This window comes from Onychostoma macrolepis, chromosome 21 (assembly GCF_012432095.1).
Source record: "Onychostoma macrolepis isolate SWU-2019 chromosome 21, ASM1243209v1, whole genome shotgun sequence".
NCBI lineage: Eukaryota > Metazoa > Chordata > Actinopteri > Cypriniformes > Cyprinidae > Onychostoma > Onychostoma macrolepis.
Genome location: NC_081175.1, coordinates 8,627,911 through 8,645,580, shown reverse-complemented (window position 1 = coordinate 8,645,580; position 17,670 = coordinate 8,627,911). Strand labels below are relative to the sequence as shown.

The window sequence follows — 17,670 nt, the reverse complement described above, 5'->3', positions numbered from 1 at the left end:
AAGCCTAGGGGTATCCATGTTTAATGAGACAACTGGCTTGGATTTGTGAACCTCAGGTCTAATTGATATGCTTTATTCAGCCTAGTCAATCAGTCTTCTGCGTTACCATGGGGAAGTCACAGTTCAACCTTTTATTGATGGGTTTTTATAGAGGTGTTGCTGTTAATAATAAATAAAATTAGGTTTTTATGCCACCACTAAATCACATATTAGAGGAACTGTTAGAGCTATACACAATAATAAAAATTATATAGGTACAATAGATATTAACCAGTGTTTTGAGAAGAAACTGTGGCTACTCTTTACTTACTGTTACTTACTGTTGTAGAATGTCTAAAGTGGACTATCACAATAAAGTGTTACTGAAACTGTGGATACATTTATGATATGTAATGGTCAGATAAACTATTAGGATGGCACCTTTCAAGCATGGCCTCCAACCACAGCTTGATGGTTTATGTTCCTTGCCACTGTTGCCTTCTAGCTTGTTTATTTGGGGTTCTGAAAGACACTTAACTTTCAGTAATGTATTGATATAACGCAGTGACTGACTTGAACTTGACTTGACTGACTTAAAGGAACTGAATAGATAGTTGTTATAGTAATTATGACCACTCTGCATAATTTGTGAAAATCTTCATGCTGCCATTGAGCAGTCTACCCTTTATGTTTATTTACCACCACGTTTATCCCACCATATGTCTATTTTAAAGCTAGTTAGTCCTATTTAATCATGCCATAAAAAATACATACAGGCTTTGTGGCTTTAGTTTAATAGTGGCTTTCTCACGTTATGCATTTTCATTGTCATGGTATTAAGTATCTTGGAATTCCCGTTAATTCTGTAACTGAGTTTTGGTTTGTGGTTACACACTATGATGATAAAGGTGTGCACTTTCTCGTGTTCAGCGATTTTCCCCTAGAATGTATAACTCATACCAGGACAGTGACTGTTGTGTTATGCACAAGTGTCACTACCACCTAAATATCTGGATGTTACAATCATGTCCAAATTAACACGCTCTATATTTGCATTTGGCAGCAGTGACCTAATTAATGTTCAAAGTTAACTCCATCGGAAAGAGCATGTGTGGCCCTTATTGATGTCTTTCAAAGCTATATAAATATGTGTGTTGGATCAGTAAGATTTTTAATGTTTTTTTTTTAAAAGGCTGCATTTATTTGATTAAAAAATAAACAGTAATATTGTGAAATATTATTGCAATTTAAAATGACAGTTTTCTAATTTAATATACTTTATATAATTCATTCCATAATTCATAATTCATCAGCCATTACTCCAATCTTCAGTGCCACATGATCCTTCAGAAATGTAATATGCTGATTTATTATCAATGTTGAAACAGTTGTATTGCTTTTTTAAAGGATTATTTGATGAATAAAATGTTAAAAAGAGTTAAGAAAAAAATGTATTCAAAATACAATATAAGTTGATTGAATTGATTTGAATTGATTTCTTTAAAAAAAAAAGAGTAAAGGTAGTGTGTATTGTTACAAAAGATTTCTATATATTTATTTATTAGTGTATTACAATGATTTCTGAAGGATCATGGGACACTGAATACTGGAGTAATGGCTGATGAAAATTCAGTTTTTATCACAGGAATAGATTATGTTTGAAAGTATATTAAAATAGAAAACTGTTATTTTAAATTGCAAAAATATTTTTGATCATATAAATGATCATATAAATGCTACCTTGATGAGAACAAGCGACTTCTTTAAAAAAAAAAAAAAAAATCGTTACATTTTTTTTTTACTGATGCCAAACCTTCGAACAGCAGTGTATATATGGGGATTTGTGACAAACAACAAACAAAAAAAACCATAAGAGCATCCAAAACATGAATCACAAAAAAAACAAACAACAAAAAAAAAACAATATATTTCACTCAGAGGAAATGATTTAATTGTGAGAGATGACCTGTACATTCTCATACACAATTGCTCCTGTTAAAGCCCCTAGCACATTACAAGCACTGTTACATAGCTCATGGAAATCCCAAATGAAAACTGGCTTAACCACATTGGTTTCCATATCCCTTTGTTTAGAACCTGATACTTCTGCTTGCTGGAAATTCACACTTCTGTATTACATACATATATAAATGTTGCTCAGGTCCAATACTGATTCAGTGAAAGGGAAGAGGAGAGAGTCACCACAACTCATTAAGTTCTCAAGGTAAGATTCAAGAGAAGGTGTCTATCACAATGAAATATTATACAATCTCTCTCTCTCTCTCTCTATATATATATACTTTAATATATGTACTTTAATATGAATGTTTATTAAATATTTATGCATAGTAATACTATAATCTGTTTAATTTACTTTATTTTATAATTTACTTTATTTTATAACATAATTGTTCATATCATTACAATTTTTACTTTTTCTTTAGATGAACAAGATTGTCTTTGTTATTCTTCAAGCTGCTCTTCAGATGGCAGGCAGCACTTCACTGAGGTTCATCAAGCCAAATGGTGACTATTGCTTAAATCCCGTTTATTGGTATTATACTCAGCAAGGACACATTGCTTAAAAGTGACAGTAAAGACATTTGTATTATAGAGACATAATAAAGTAACAGTAAAGACAAAACACACATATATGTATATGTATATATATATATATATATGTGTGTGTGTGTGTGTGTGTGTGTGTGTGTGTGTGTATATACATATGTTATATATATATATATATACACACACATACAATTATATAAAGACAACACAAACACACACATATCAGTGGCATGCGGTGGTGTTTTAAAATTAGGAGGCAGTTTTATATATACATATATATATATATATATATATATATATACACTTTATAAAAAATCATGTCCTTGCTACACTTAATGTTTACACTGTGCAAATAGCATGATTTTCTGCTATTTGTACTACGTATTGCAAATAGTGGCAATTATTTGCACCTCAGTATTGTAGTAGGGTAGACTTAATTTCTAGCGATTATCGCCGATTTGATTGCACAGATAATATTTAAACTAAACTGAGCTAGACAATGACATCTCTGAATTCAATAATGAAATGCCTTTAACTGAAAATTGAAAATTGAGTGTTTAATCTTATCATTATACATTACTGACACTCTATCCTCTAATTTGATACTGTTAAATGCTTTGACACAATCTGTATTGTTAAAAGCGCTATATAAATAAAGGTGACTTGACTTGACTAGAGTGGGGGAAAACGCCTCCCTTAAGGACTGTGTACATTTTTTTCTGTAAAACAAAGGTTAAATGTATTCAGAAAAGTTATCATAGTTTTAGTGACACTGACATACAGTAAATTATAAACCAAGTATGAAAAATATCCAGAGTTTTCATGTTGTTAGATTTTTAACAAACATTAAATTTGTAACAAGTTTTACCCCAAAATCGAAACCGGTGCGGGTGTTTTTACATCACTGTCTTCAGAAAATTTTGGATGTCATTTTCATTTCATCTTATATGTAATGTCTGATAAAGCAGCGTTTGTGAGCGGAGCTCTGATCTGTGTACAGCGTTACCAGGAAAACTCTCTAACACTCCAACATGAATGAATTTGCATATATATGCCGCCACAAATAGTGTAATTCTGTGGGACTATGGTATAAGTAAATTCAACTGTATAACAGTTTCACTGCAGTTCATGTTATAATGTTAGAATTAAAGAACAATAAGCATAATACATATTACCGTTGCACTTATCTGTACATAGTAAATGCAGTTATTTTTAAGCTGTTGTTGACATCCTATCTAAAATGTGATTTAGCCCCCAAAAAAAACAACAACAACAACAACAACAACATTTAGCCAAAAAATAACAGCAATAACAATGCCACCTTAATATGTCTTGCAATATCCGTGCCTGCAAAGGTTCTGCGCGATCCTCTTGTTCAATATTCTCGGGGTCTGGATTGATATAACAATATTGACAAACTTGCTGTTTTGGCAAGGGGCGAGGCAGTACTGAAACACTGTCTAAGCTGTTCGCCAATCACGACTTACTGGGACAGCTAACCAATCACAACACATTTCGTTTTCGGAAGGCGGGCCTTCATCAAACCCGGAACTAATCGAGCCATTTGTGCCAAGCTTGGGAAAAAGGTATTGTAATAATGCAAATTATGTGGAAAATAATGCGATTTTCGAACCACCAAGCATGAGAGCATGTTCTAGTACACGCCCAAAACAAAATCAAGACTTTGTAAAAGAGCATAATAGGACTCCTTTAAAATAATAATATTATTTTATTGAAAACTTCTACATCACTCTCATCAAGGTAGTCCATAGTTACAATACAAATTGATCTTGACTTTATCTTGTGGTTATTTTGGGAAAAAACAGTAGGGGGGCGTTTTCCCCCACTGTTCCCTACATTATAAAACAGTATGCAATAATAACATATTGAGTGTATTTACACTCAATTATAATTTTAATTCAAATTATGAAATGGATGTCACCTTATTGGGACAATAAATCCCTCCCTACACATACCCTAACCCCATCCCCAAGTTTAAATTCAACTTTTAGATTATTTCCTTCATTATTATTGAAAATGCATGCCTTTCCGATGTGATATCTGATTTGAAAAAGTTCGGCAAAACGCAGATTCGAACCCCTGTCGATCTTGTCAAAAACGACTTCAACACGTACTTCATCTGTGCCATTGAAGCTGTTATTGAAAAATATACTTCTGTAATGCTTTGTAATCACACGATGGTGGGCGGAGTATGAGTAAATAACCTCTGCCAACAAGGTGGCCTATTTGCATTTGTAAATAGACACTCCGTTTTTTTATTTGTGAACTGATGTTCAGCTGTTCTTTTTAATAGTCAACTTATTTTCGGACCATCGTCATAAAAGCCCTGTCACAAACATTGTCACAGGCAGGAAGATACATCTTTCATTTCATCAAGTTGAATGCTCACTAAAAACTGACAGTCATCACGTTTTCACGTGACGTGACACAAAGCAGTGATATAAGCGGGAGAGTTGCTTGCTTACTTTATAATTAGTCAATAACACCATCATTAGGCTTTTTCGAGATGAACTACACTAGCCTGCCACCGGCTGGCGAGAGTAGCCGCTTGCAGTCGGGGCGGAATTAAAAGTGGAGACATCAAGTCAGACACTTTCTGCTCCAGGTAGTGACGGAACACAACAGAAACACTTTTTATATACTGCTTAATACAGCGCCATCTGTTTATGAATAAAGTTCAACATAACACCAATAAAGTGGGGGTATATAAGCTTTTATCAGTGTTTTTGATATAAATGACTCAAGATAATTACTGTAATAAAAACACAGATTTGTGAGCATTATTGGAATTGAATTGTTAGAATAAACACGCAACACACCTCGTGCTTGTTATCACATATTCTAACCAATAAGAACAAAGTGTGTTGTCATCAAGGCTTTCGCACCCAATTTCGAGCAAATGCAGCGACTTACCTAGGTGGCTGGTCTCGTTTTGCTCTTGCGATACTTTGATGGTACATGTGATTGCAAGGTGACTACAGCACCGATCAAAGTCGGACAAATGTTCTAACCAGAATGCATTGCTTTTGTCAGGCGGCAGCCGATCTTTGTGGGGCCGCATGAAGTCGAACAAGCCTATTTTCTTAATTCAGACCGAGAGGAAGGAAAACAAGAGGCGGGATTTATCACAAGAACCAATCACATCCAATCATAACCGATTATATCCAATTATAGCGTGATGGAGGCATTGCCTCCTCTCACGAGACTTTCTCCCATTAATCTCAATGAGCCTCCAGAAAAGTCACGGCACGCTAAGGGGTCTCTGTAGAAAGTCAATGGACCGAAGGGAGGCAAGCCTCTGATGTAACCTTACCTGCGGGTGTCGCTATTGGACAGTGTTACTTTATAAAAATGAGTGACTTTTAATATCATATTTAGTCATATTTGCGCTGTTTTATTTTTGTGATATCGATTATTTTCTCATCCAACTTTGAGGAGAGGAGACACTGCCTCCCCTTGCCTCCTCGGAGGAAACGCCCCCATATACAGTGAGGAAAATAAGTATTTGAACACCCTGCTATTTTGCAAGTTCTCCCACTTAGAAATCATGGAGGGGTCTGAAATTGTCATCGTAGGTGCATGTCCACTGTGAGAGAAATCACAATGTATGATTTTTTAACTATTTATTTGTATGATACAGCTGCAAATAAGTATTTGAACACCTGTCTATCAGCTAGAATTCTGACCCTCAAAGACCTGTTAGTCTGCCTTTAAAATGTCCACCTCCACTCCATTTATTATCCTAAATTAGATGCACCTGTTTGAGGTCGTTAGCTGCATAAAGACACCTGTCCATCCCATACAATCAGTAAGAATCCAACTACTAACATGGCCAAGACCAAAGAGCTGTCCAAAGACACTAGAGACAAAATTGTACACCTCCACAAGGCTGGAAAGGGCTACGGAGAAATTGCCAAGCAGCTTGGTGAAAAAAGGTCCACTGTTGGAGCAATCATTAGAAAATGGAAGAAGCTAAACATGACTGTCAATCTCCCTCGGACTGGGGCTCCATGCAAGATCTCACCTCGTGGGGTCTCAATGATCCTAAGAAAGGTGAGAAATCAGCCCAGAACTACACGGGAGGAGCTGGTCAATGACCTGAAAAGAGCTGGGACCACCGTTTCCCAGGTTACTGTTGGTAATACACTAAGACGTCATGGTTTGAAATCATACATGGCACGGAAGGTTCTCCTGCTTAAACCAGCACATGTCCAGGCCCGACTTAAGTTTGCCAATGACCATTTGGATGATCCAGAGGAGTCATGGGAGAAAGTCATGTGGTCAGATGAGACCAAAATAGAACTTTTTGGTCATAATTCCACTAAAAGTGTTTGGAGGAAGAAGAATGATGAGTACCATCCCAAGAACACCATCCCTACTGTGAAGCATGGGGGTGGTAGCATCATGCTTTGGGGGTGTTTTTCTGCACATGGGACAGGGCGACTGCACTGTATTAAGGAGAGGATGACCGGGGCCATGTATTGCGAGATTTTGGGGAACAACCTCCTTCCCTCAGTTAGAGCATTGAAGATGGGTCGAGGCTGGGTCTTCCAACATGACAATGACCCAAAGCACACAGCCAGGATAACCAAGGAGTGGCTCTGTAAGAAGCATATCAAGGTTCTGGCGTGGCCTAGCCAGTCTCCAGACCTAAACCCAATAGAGAATCTTTGGAGGGAGCTCAATCTCCGTGTTTCTCAGCGACAGGCCAGAAACCTGACTGATCTAGAGAAGATCTGTGTGGAGGAGTGGGCCAAAATCCCTCCTGCAGTGTGTACAAACCTGGTGAAAAACTACAGGAAACGTTTGACCTCTGTAATTGCAAACAAAGGCTACTGTACCAAATATTAACATTGATTTTCTCAGGTGTTCAAATACTTATTTGCAGCTGTATCATACAAATAAATAGTCAAAAAATCATACATTGTGATTTCTGGATTTTTTTTTTTTTAGATTATGTCTCTCACAGTGGACATGCACCTACGATGACAATTTCAGACCCCTCCATGATTTCTAAGTGGGAGAACTTGCAAAATAGCAGGGTGTTCAAATACTTATTTTCCTCACTGTATATATATGCATACACTGTAAAAAATGACCGTGATTTTAACAGTAAAAAACTGTGAAAATGCTACAGTAAAAACATGTTAAATGGTTAACGGTAAGTTCCTGCTAAATTTACAGGGAAAAAACGTAAACTGGCATTCCCAGAATTCCCTGCGTTGCATTTGAAATTTAGTTTGAATTTGATGGTTTTTCTTTTAAATAACTGTGTCTTCTTAGTTTTTTTCTTATCAGATATGTTTATTAGGGTTGTATTTCACATCTAATGTTGTTAAATTAATGTTTATTGCATATTTCAGTTTAATGAGTCTCACCATGATGGTGTTTAGTGTTTGTGTGAATGACACTGTGCACCTTATGTTGTTATTGATATGATATGTTATTATTTAAAAGCTGCTTGTGATGGGCTTTTATTCATCATGTGACTTTCTCATCATCACCTGCATTTGGTGGTTATCAGTGTATTTCAAAGGTACAAAACAGATTTCAGTACTTCAATAGGTTGGTATATTAACATTATATCAGATAATGAAATTACATTATTTAACTGTAAATTTAAGTTAAAACCTAAAAATGATGTTACCATATTTTTTACAGCTGCCTGGTTTTTTTACCGTAATTATTATTTTTTTTTTTGTGTGTGTGTATATACAAATGAAGAGTTCAGATGCAAAAGCCTCTAAGTGCCGTCTGAAATATTCTTCTAAAATGAGCATTTTTATCAGGCTCCTATATTTATGTTCAGTTATTTAATTTTAATTGCATAGAAAAGGACCTATACATTGCCATTAGAGTAAAATTACTGAACCTAAACATAGGAGCCTGAAAAAATGCTCATTTTAGATGAAACTTTCAGATGGCAATTAGAGGCTTTTGCATCTTAACTCTTCATGTGTTTGTGTGTGAATTCTCAGCATGCCATTACTCCAATCTTCAAGGTTTTATGATCCTGGCATACAATATCCTCATGGCATCTTAAATGCATGTTTTCCTGTCCTACCATAGATAACTCTTGCCTCACTACATCAATAAATACTTGATAAAAAGATGATTAAGAACAAAATCAATAAATACAATAAAAAGGGTGGATAAAATGAAGACATTTGCACTAGCATTTCCATAACTACCTAAAATTAACATACCCCTTCAGGTCGTTTGTGCTTTTTTTGAAGGCCATGCCCACTCAGTTAAACCAGCAAATAAAACGGCGAACTCCACATATTATAAAAGAAATCCACAGGATATGTTTTTCCCGTTTATTTCAGAGGATTTTTTTCAGGATTCTATCATGAACAGAAAGTTCAAAACAACATAATTTATTTGAAATATAACTCTTTTGTAACATTACATATGTCTTTACTGTCACTTTTGAACATTTTAATGCATCGTTGGTGAATAAAAATATATGCCTTGTTGTAAAACACATTATTTATTTACTGTGCTATCAAATCAAATGATGAGTCTGATAAATAAACTTTACTGTTATAGTTGTGGCTTTGGAGGTATCAGATCTGTCCAGCTTTGAGGTATTGCTGCATTGTGGAGAGCAATATAAAGGAGAGGAAATTTACTGGAAGAGGAATGGGGAAAGCATGTCTGAGACAGGGAACCCCATCACTGTTATAGTAGAAGGGCTGCATGGGGGAAACTTCACATGTCACAGACCAAACAGAGATCTTTTGAATTACACACTACTACTGGTCCATCCAGTTGAGTTTCCTAAAGGAGGAGTTCTTATACAATCTAGTGACAGAGGTAAGTATGAACGTTAACACTTACATTGGAATTAATGTTTATTAAGTCTTAAGTTTAAATTTAAAACAGCTGGGGCCTCATTTATAAAATGTTGCGCAGAAACCGTCCTAAATTTGATCTTACGATCGTTTCTCAGAAATGCCTACGTGCGATTCATAGAATGAACGTACGAACAGAAAACGAGCGTACGCGCCTATTTCAGATGTGAAATCTATGAATTGCAAATTATCTTGAACTTGTGCGCAACTGAATGGTTTCAGCTCTCTGCCTTGTAAACGACTCCTAATTAATATCATTAACATATAAAATATCACCAATCATCATAATTTAGAACAGCGACCTGCAAGAACAGTTTACATTTGAAAAATTCTGCATTACTCCGACAATAAAAAGTGCGTACGGGGAGAAAAGAAGAAGCTAAAACTAGTCTAAGCTGGCTGGATGGTTTTATGGTCTTAGCTGGCTTAAGATGGAAGTAGCTGGTTTTAGTTTGTCTCCCAGCCTGGCTAAGCTGGTCAAGCTGGTTTTAGCTGGTCAGCTAGTCTCCCCTGACCAGCCAAAGAATTGGCCAAAACCCCTCTAAACTAGCCTGCTGACCAGATTTGACCAGGCTGGACGACCAGCTATAACCAGCTATAGTTTTTTTTTGTTTGTTTTGTTTTTTTTCCAGCAAGGATTGTGGCTTTTTGAAGTTACTAGCCACAAATCATTTTCACTGGCCACAATTTTGTTGTTAGGAAATTACATTTTAAATGTTTAAAGCTGACTATGGCATGATAAAATTTACCCTATGCAGATTTACTTCTTCACAGCGACTTAGAATAAGAATAATTTGAGTGAATGAATCACAGAGTCACTTATAAAAACTTTCATTCATTAAGGCAAAACACTACAGGCAAAACCATTGTTTCTTTTTTCTTTTTCTTTTTTAAATGAGAATTTAGGCTATTTTGCTCCAATAACATGTCGTCTTGTGAAAAGAAAAATCCAAGTTTATTTTAATGAATTTTAAGTACAATACATATCTTTAAAGACCATTCATCCATCCATCCATCCGTTCTCCAATCCTAATGGCGAAACCTTTATAGACTTTTTTTTTTCCAATTAGTTTTTTCTCAAGCACTGAGCCAGAAATTTCTGCTAACACACACCAAACCTCCCAGTTTTATCCCTATCTATATTCTTTTTCTGACTGTTAGCAGGATTTTCTGATTTATCGAGTGATAAAAAGATATACAGTATGTAAAAATCCTTAATTTGTTAACATAATGTAACAAGAATTTTGAGCATAGCTTTATACAATGTTCATATTGATGTGTGCATTATTGCTCCTGTAATTCTTTAAATTTACGTATGTCTATGTAACATGAACATGAATGTAATGTATTAGCTATCAGTATTTCTCATTCTCATTGTGACCACTGATCTTAAATAAAACTGCTTAACTTTTTATCTGCCTAGAATTCATTTCTTGCACCGCAAGAAACTATAATGGACAATTTAATTGCTCTTGGAAATGGCATCAGGAACGGATCCAAAGAGCTGTGGTATATTTCACAGCAATTCGGTAATGATTATTCTTATTCTGGATTAATCAAACTTTATTTTATTTTGAGTTGAGTTGGATTAATCATTGAAGTATAGGCCTAAGCATTCAATTTATTTAGGCTTATCTTAAAACAGCAAATCAATGCTAAACTGGCCTTGTGTTTGTACAGAAACTCTAGTCCCGTCAACTGCACTCTGGACTCAGATATATCTGGGCTGACTTGTACTGACAAGGATTACTGTCGGTACTCTGAAGAGTCTAGGAGCATCAACCTCACACTGTTTGTCAGAAATCTGCATAGGCTGGAAGAGCACCACAGGACTTTCCTCATCCGAGACATTGGTAAGAGCTTTGTGTGCCCCCGGGTGGTCGCTACATGCAATGCACATCCCTGCATTACAACTCATGCATTATTAGCCTGTGCATAAATTCCCTTGTAAACACTTTAACTTATTACGATAAAATATATATTAAAATATATATAAGTGTGTACTGAATGTAATGTTTTCAGAGACTTGCATGTTATTTACAACTTGAAATTATAATTTAAATTAGATTTTTTTTTTGCTCACTTGAGTAGACCTTAAGTGCATTTTTATTTGTAATTTAATAATTCATAAAATACTTTAATGCCATTTCTATTGAAACTTGTATGTCATAAATGTAAATGTATTTGGAACTATACATTTGTAATAATGAAATTTCAATTTAGTACACTGAAAATAAACCTCAATTATAAATTAAATGATATACCTTAATTATAAATATTCAAATGTAAAATGAATTAACACACTACAGTTAAATTAGTACTTTTACATGTAAAAGTTTAAAATGTAAAAGTTTATTTTGTCATTATTGCAAAGTGCATTTTTTAAAGTGCACAGAAGGAGAGTACACTTTCATAATTTTAACACACTTAAGTACACTTATGTGGACATTTATTGAATTAATATTGTTATTTGCAAGTAGGCCTAAGGGGCCTAAGGAGTAGGCCTAATCACACTTCTTTTTCAGAAGTCATTTATGAAATTTTTTTTTACAGAACTGACAAATAAGATTGTTAGTAATAGTTAAATGATACTAGATCACTGGAATTCAGGATTTCAGAAGTTTTAATTGAATTTTTCACTCATAATCAATCAATCAATCTCAGCCTCAGGGCATCTATTTTAAATCATCTTGAGGCCCCCTCATGGGTCCCAGCCCCACTATACTAGACTGCTGATTAAACTGTTATTTCAAACCCTCAGTCAAGCCAGATAAAGTTAGTATCACCAAGATCCAAGATGATGTATTTGAGTGGCACCCCCCTGAAACTTGGAGTTTCCCCTGCAGTTTCTTTCCCCTCTCCTATGAAGTGAAAGTGGTTCCCAACAATCATAGATGTGACTACACAGGAAGTCGTGTCGAAGTAAGACTTTTTTTTTTTTTTTTTGTTGTTGTTGTTTATTAACATCAAAATATATGTTAATTCCTCAAAATAGAAAAATGAAACCAACGAGACACATTACAAGGTGAAAATCAAAAAAGCATATACTTTCTGCGTCCGAGCACAGGACCCACTAACTAAAAAGGTTTGGGGTGACTGGAGTCACCATCATCAGTAAGTACAGTTTAACCTACAGTATTATTATATATTTTCTGAAAATATTCCCCTTTACATTTTACATCTATTTTTTAACAGGACAAAACACCGGCACACCTCAGAAAAATAAAAGGTGAGTGTTGATTTGTGTTTTAATTACCATATTGGTAAATTTGAGTTGTTCTATGATACTTGATGCTATTGTTCTGACATTTGTCAATTCTTTGTTTTATAAATGCAGGTGTAAAGGGAACACTCCCCTCTGCTTGACAGTCTGCTTTCTATTCCTGACAAAATATTACAACTATTCATATTTATACATATTTTGTATTATTAAAATATGCCATGGTGAAATTTATTTGAGAAATAATTTTCCAGATCATTAAAAAATATATTGCATGGCCTTTGAGAATGCCTTATTGGATGACAGTTGTTCTATATTACTATATTATTTTATAGTGTTATGTAATAGGGTCTGTGTTAGCCAAGCACTGAGAATTTCATTCCTAATGGTTCTAAACAGTACCAGACTAAAAAGGTTTGGGGTGGTTCTTTGGCTTGTAACAACAGCAGAACCTGTAAATAGAACCAAACTTTTGTGCTATATATGACATTAACAGTGTTAAAAAAAAATAGTTTATTTTAATATTATTATTAAAATATATTATTTATATTGTCTTTTTACCCTTCTATTTGCTTTGACTTATAATATCGGTAACACTTTATTTTGATAGTCCACTTTAGACATTCTACTAACAGTAAGTATCTTTGTAACTACATGTCAACTTTATTTTGATGGGTACACAACATACAACATACTGACTATGAGAAACTTTGCAAGTACATGTCAACTTATTCTACTAACCCTAAACCTACCCTAACAGTCTACTCTGAGATTTAGTAGACATGTAGTTGCAAATTAATGAGAATTAGTTGACATGTAGTTGACATGTAGTTAAAATGTTACTCATAGTTAGTAGAATGTCTAAAGTGGACTAACGAAATAAAGTGTAACCATAATATCTCATAGCCTTTACATGAAAATACTTGACAGCATGTTGTGCCAAGTACTTTTATTGACTTGAAATTGTAACAAAAATTACAGTGCTCTAACAACAGTTATTAGATGAAAACAATAATAAATGATAATTGACACTGAACTTGAATAAATACACAATGAAGTACAACTAGAAAAAAAATAGAGAAAATAAGTGTAATAAAAAGAGAAAGAGAAAATAAGTGTAATAAAGACCAAATTCCAGTAAAATATCTTCACAATCATCTATGATGCCTTTCTGTCATTATGTGTATATCGCTGCAATCCATTTGCAGTTTCTTTCTGCTGATGAGATAATATGATGTGAGTAGAAGCAGTTTAGAGGTAAAATTTGTCTCATCCATTTGCTTAAGTAAAAAAACAAAAAAAACAAAAAACAAAAAAATCATGTTTATAAAGGCCAAAAGTAGCCATTGTGAATAGAAAGTAGCTTTAATCTGTGTGTGTGTGTGTGTGTGCGTGTGTGTGTGTGTGTGTGTGTGTGTGTGTGTATGTGTGTTTTATGGACTTGGCATGTCTGTGCATCTTTTTTATGGACTGAGCATGTCTGTGTACCTTAAGTAATAATTTAAAATTAGCAATAACAATATGAATCACAATAACAATATGAATCACAAATCCAATATCTCTGTTACTTCGTGATGGAGAAAAGGAGAGAAGTGTCTTCAGCTGACCTGGTCACACAATTTCTCAGTAGTTGGATTTTTGAGCTTGAGAAAATTATTAATAAAATGGCTTTGACAGTTACAGATTTAAAAAAAAAAAAAAAAAAAAAAAGGGTGGGAATTAATAACCCTAAACTGTAACATAAAGAATGATTTCAACATGAAAGGGTTATTCAGGATGATATAGTTTTAAATAGTCTAACTAAGTGTAAAGACTGTAATTATATAATATCTATAATTTGTAATATAGTATATTTGAGTGTACTAGTGTATGAAACATGGGTTCAAGTGTACTACAAGTGGTAACTAAATACATTTTTAAATACAGAGATAGTATGTTATACACTGTAAAAATTTTAATGCTGTTTCAACTAATTATTTAGTAACTAGTTCCACAGAAACTTTATGTTCAGTCAATTTCTGACTTCAAAGTGTTATCTAAATTGTTATTTTGTAGTTGGCTCAACCTTTACTGAACTAGTTTTATAGTCCATTCAACTAAAATATTTTAATTGGTCAAACATTTAGAAGACTACAGAAAGTTATGTCATTAAAATTTAACCGTTTACTCTATGTGTTTTATATGTTACCTCAACTAAGATTTATTATTTGGGCATCATAAGAAATTGCTGGAGAACTACAGTACATAAACATATGTGACCCTGGACCACAAAACCAGTCTTAAGTGTCAGTTTTTCGAAATTGAGATTTATACATTTATATTATCTGATGTGTGGTTTGTTAGGATCGGACAATATTTGGCTGAGATACAACTATTTGAAAATCTGGAATCTGAGGGTGCAAAAAAAATAATAACCTTTAAAGTTGTCCAAATGAAGTTCTTAGCAATGCATATTACTAATCAAAAATGAAGTTTTGATATATTTACGGTAAGAAATTTACAAAATATCTTCATGGAACATGATCTTTACTTAATAACCTAGTTATTTTTTGGCATAAAAGAAAAATGAAAAAATTTATAATTTTGACCCATACAATGTATTTTTGGCTATTGCTACAAATATACCCCAGTGACTTAAAACTGGTTTTGTGGTCCAGGGTCACATATAGTTTTATAGTTTAACAAAATTATTAAAAATGATTAACTGGTGTTTATCAATCACTAAAAACACACACTTTACAACACATAATAGCCTTTATTTGATAATCTCCATTTATAAGATTTTACTAAACTAAAACTACCGTATTGACCCGAATATAAGACAATGTTTTTTTCTTGGAAATACATCCGAAAAAACACAGTCGTCTTATATTCAGGGTCTAGACTTTGACATGCCATGAAATATGTAATGCGGGCTGCATCCAAAAACTGAAAAATGCTGCCTTCGGAGGCAGCATTCCAAGGTAGGAAGGCATCAAGGCATGTCCGAATCCAAAGTTAGCTTCACTTCCTGTCTCCTGAGATGCCTTCATCTGATAGATTTTTGAAGTCAGCATAGATGTATCCTTCGCTGCCTTTGATATCCCACAATCCTGTTGGATTGTTCCATTCCGAGACAGTTGAGCTAACAAAAATAAAGATGGCGGTTGGAAGTTGCGTTTGGTGGTTAGTTTGTGTGTAAATGTATATTTCTGATTAACTTTTTGCACGTTTGATGTTATTTCTAGCGGGAAATGAGTATTATAGTAATTAAATATTCGTTAAGTTATCACCAAAACTCGTTCTATTTTGTTGTAGATCGTTAAACCGTTACGCTGCCTCAGAAGCCTGTCCAAAATTAGTTTCGTGTGGTGCCTTCATGCATAAACGCTGCCTGTAAAGTCATTGCCTCATAAGGCAGCAAGGCAGCAAGGCAGCTGCCTAAGTTTCCGGATGCAGCCGTAATGTGTGTTGTAAAGATCACGAGTGAAAACAAAAGAAAAAGAAAAGCTTACAGCGGCATGAGTCGTGACTGTCATGTTAGCCTGATGGGACCAAACTTCCTCTGTAAGTGATTTTAAGACATAAGACAGTACCCAGATTTGAAGACTACAATAAGATTTCACTTCCATTGTTAATAAAATTTTGGTAGGCTACTATGAGATGGATAGCCTAAATGTTATATAATTCAGATGGGCTACCTGTTATTTTTATGGTAGCCTATATCAAAAAGTGTATATTTTTCAATGTCATTGTTGGTACATTTTACCAGTATTTACCATAATTTCAAAATAAAAATTAAAATAGGAGAAATATGCAATATGAAAATAATTTAAGAAAAAATGTGTTTTACAGAGAGAGAAAAAAGATTTGGTTTTCAAAAAGCCTTTTTCCAAAAGGTACATCTGGAAAAAGGGGGGTCGTCTTATAATCAGGGTCGCCTTATATTCGGGTCAATACAGTAACATACAGGAATGAAGAAAAAAGTCACTTACGTCTTGGATGGCCTGACGGTCAGTTTTCATTTTTGGGTGCACTATCCCTTTAAAGCCCCCCCAAAATTCAGTTTAAACTTTAATGAACTAAGAAAAAACTAAACAAGCTAAACAAAATGTTAGCAAACAAACATTTACAAATATTTTTACTGTTCAAAATTACTTTATCTAAAATTATTATTATCTGTAAAATGAGGCAGAAGTAAAAAAAAAAAAAATGAACCAGGTGTTATAGTACATAAATGTAAGTGTTACAGTATATAAAATCAAATCAAGTCACCTTTATTTACATAGCGCTTTCTACAATACCGATTGCGTCAAAGCAGCTTTACAGAGTCAAACAGGAAAATAGTTTGTCAATAATGCAAGAGGACATTAAAAAGTCATTTTTCCAGTTAAAGTCAGTTCTTTGGTGATTCGGTGTTGACATCATCCAGTTCAGCTCTCTTCCAATAATGTCAAGTGATCTCAAATAAGCAAGCCAAAGGTGACGGCGGCAGGAACCCAAAACTCCATCGGTGACAGAAATTGAGTAGAAAACATTGAGAGCATCCAGGCACAGTCGGGGGGGGGGCAGTTCTCCTCTGGACAGACGAAGCCAGCATGGCGTGGTTTAATTCTAGGCTGCAACACAGGTCAGATTGAGCAGAGGACTTGTCTGGTTCTCGTGGTCTTGTCCCAATGGCCAACGAGGTCTTTGGAGGGGATCTGTCTCTGGAGCTCATCTAGCCGACATGGTCTCTGCAGACATTCAGGGCTCTCGAGGTTGTCTCTAGGTGCTGATCCACTATCTGGTCTGGACACGGACTGAATCTGGGTGGCTACATTCACCTTGGAATAAGAATGAAACTAATATAGATATAATATAGACTAATATTAGCATAGATGCCACTGAGAACAGTAAAGCACATTATAATTGTAGTAAAAACTCTAAACATTTACACATTACCTGGAATGAAAACAATAAACTCCTAGTCTTGAAAGTACACACACAGTATGTAGTTGCAGTGGAGCTGTCTGGTCATGTGCCAGTGTTTGGAGCCTTCAGAGA

General features: G+C 34.6%; 1 protein-coding gene across 1 annotated transcript; it reads left to right on the top strand.

Moving 5' to 3' along the window:
- Positions 1-1,956: 1,956 nt before the first annotated feature.
- Positions 1,957-13,788, top strand: il12bb (interleukin 12B, b). The gene is made up of 9 exons (XM_058757319.1): positions 1,957-2,203; positions 2,424-2,505; positions 9,121-9,387; positions 10,849-10,954; positions 11,106-11,278; positions 12,187-12,347; positions 12,421-12,539; positions 12,621-12,654; positions 12,763-13,788. Exons 2-8 carry the CDS (start codon positions 2,424-2,426, stop codon positions 12,649-12,651), a joined length of 939 nt encoding a protein of 312 aa, XP_058613302.1. The 5' UTR covers positions 1,957-2,203; the 3' UTR covers positions 12,652-12,654; positions 12,763-13,788.
- The last annotated feature ends 3,882 nt before the right edge of the window (positions 13,789-17,670 follow it).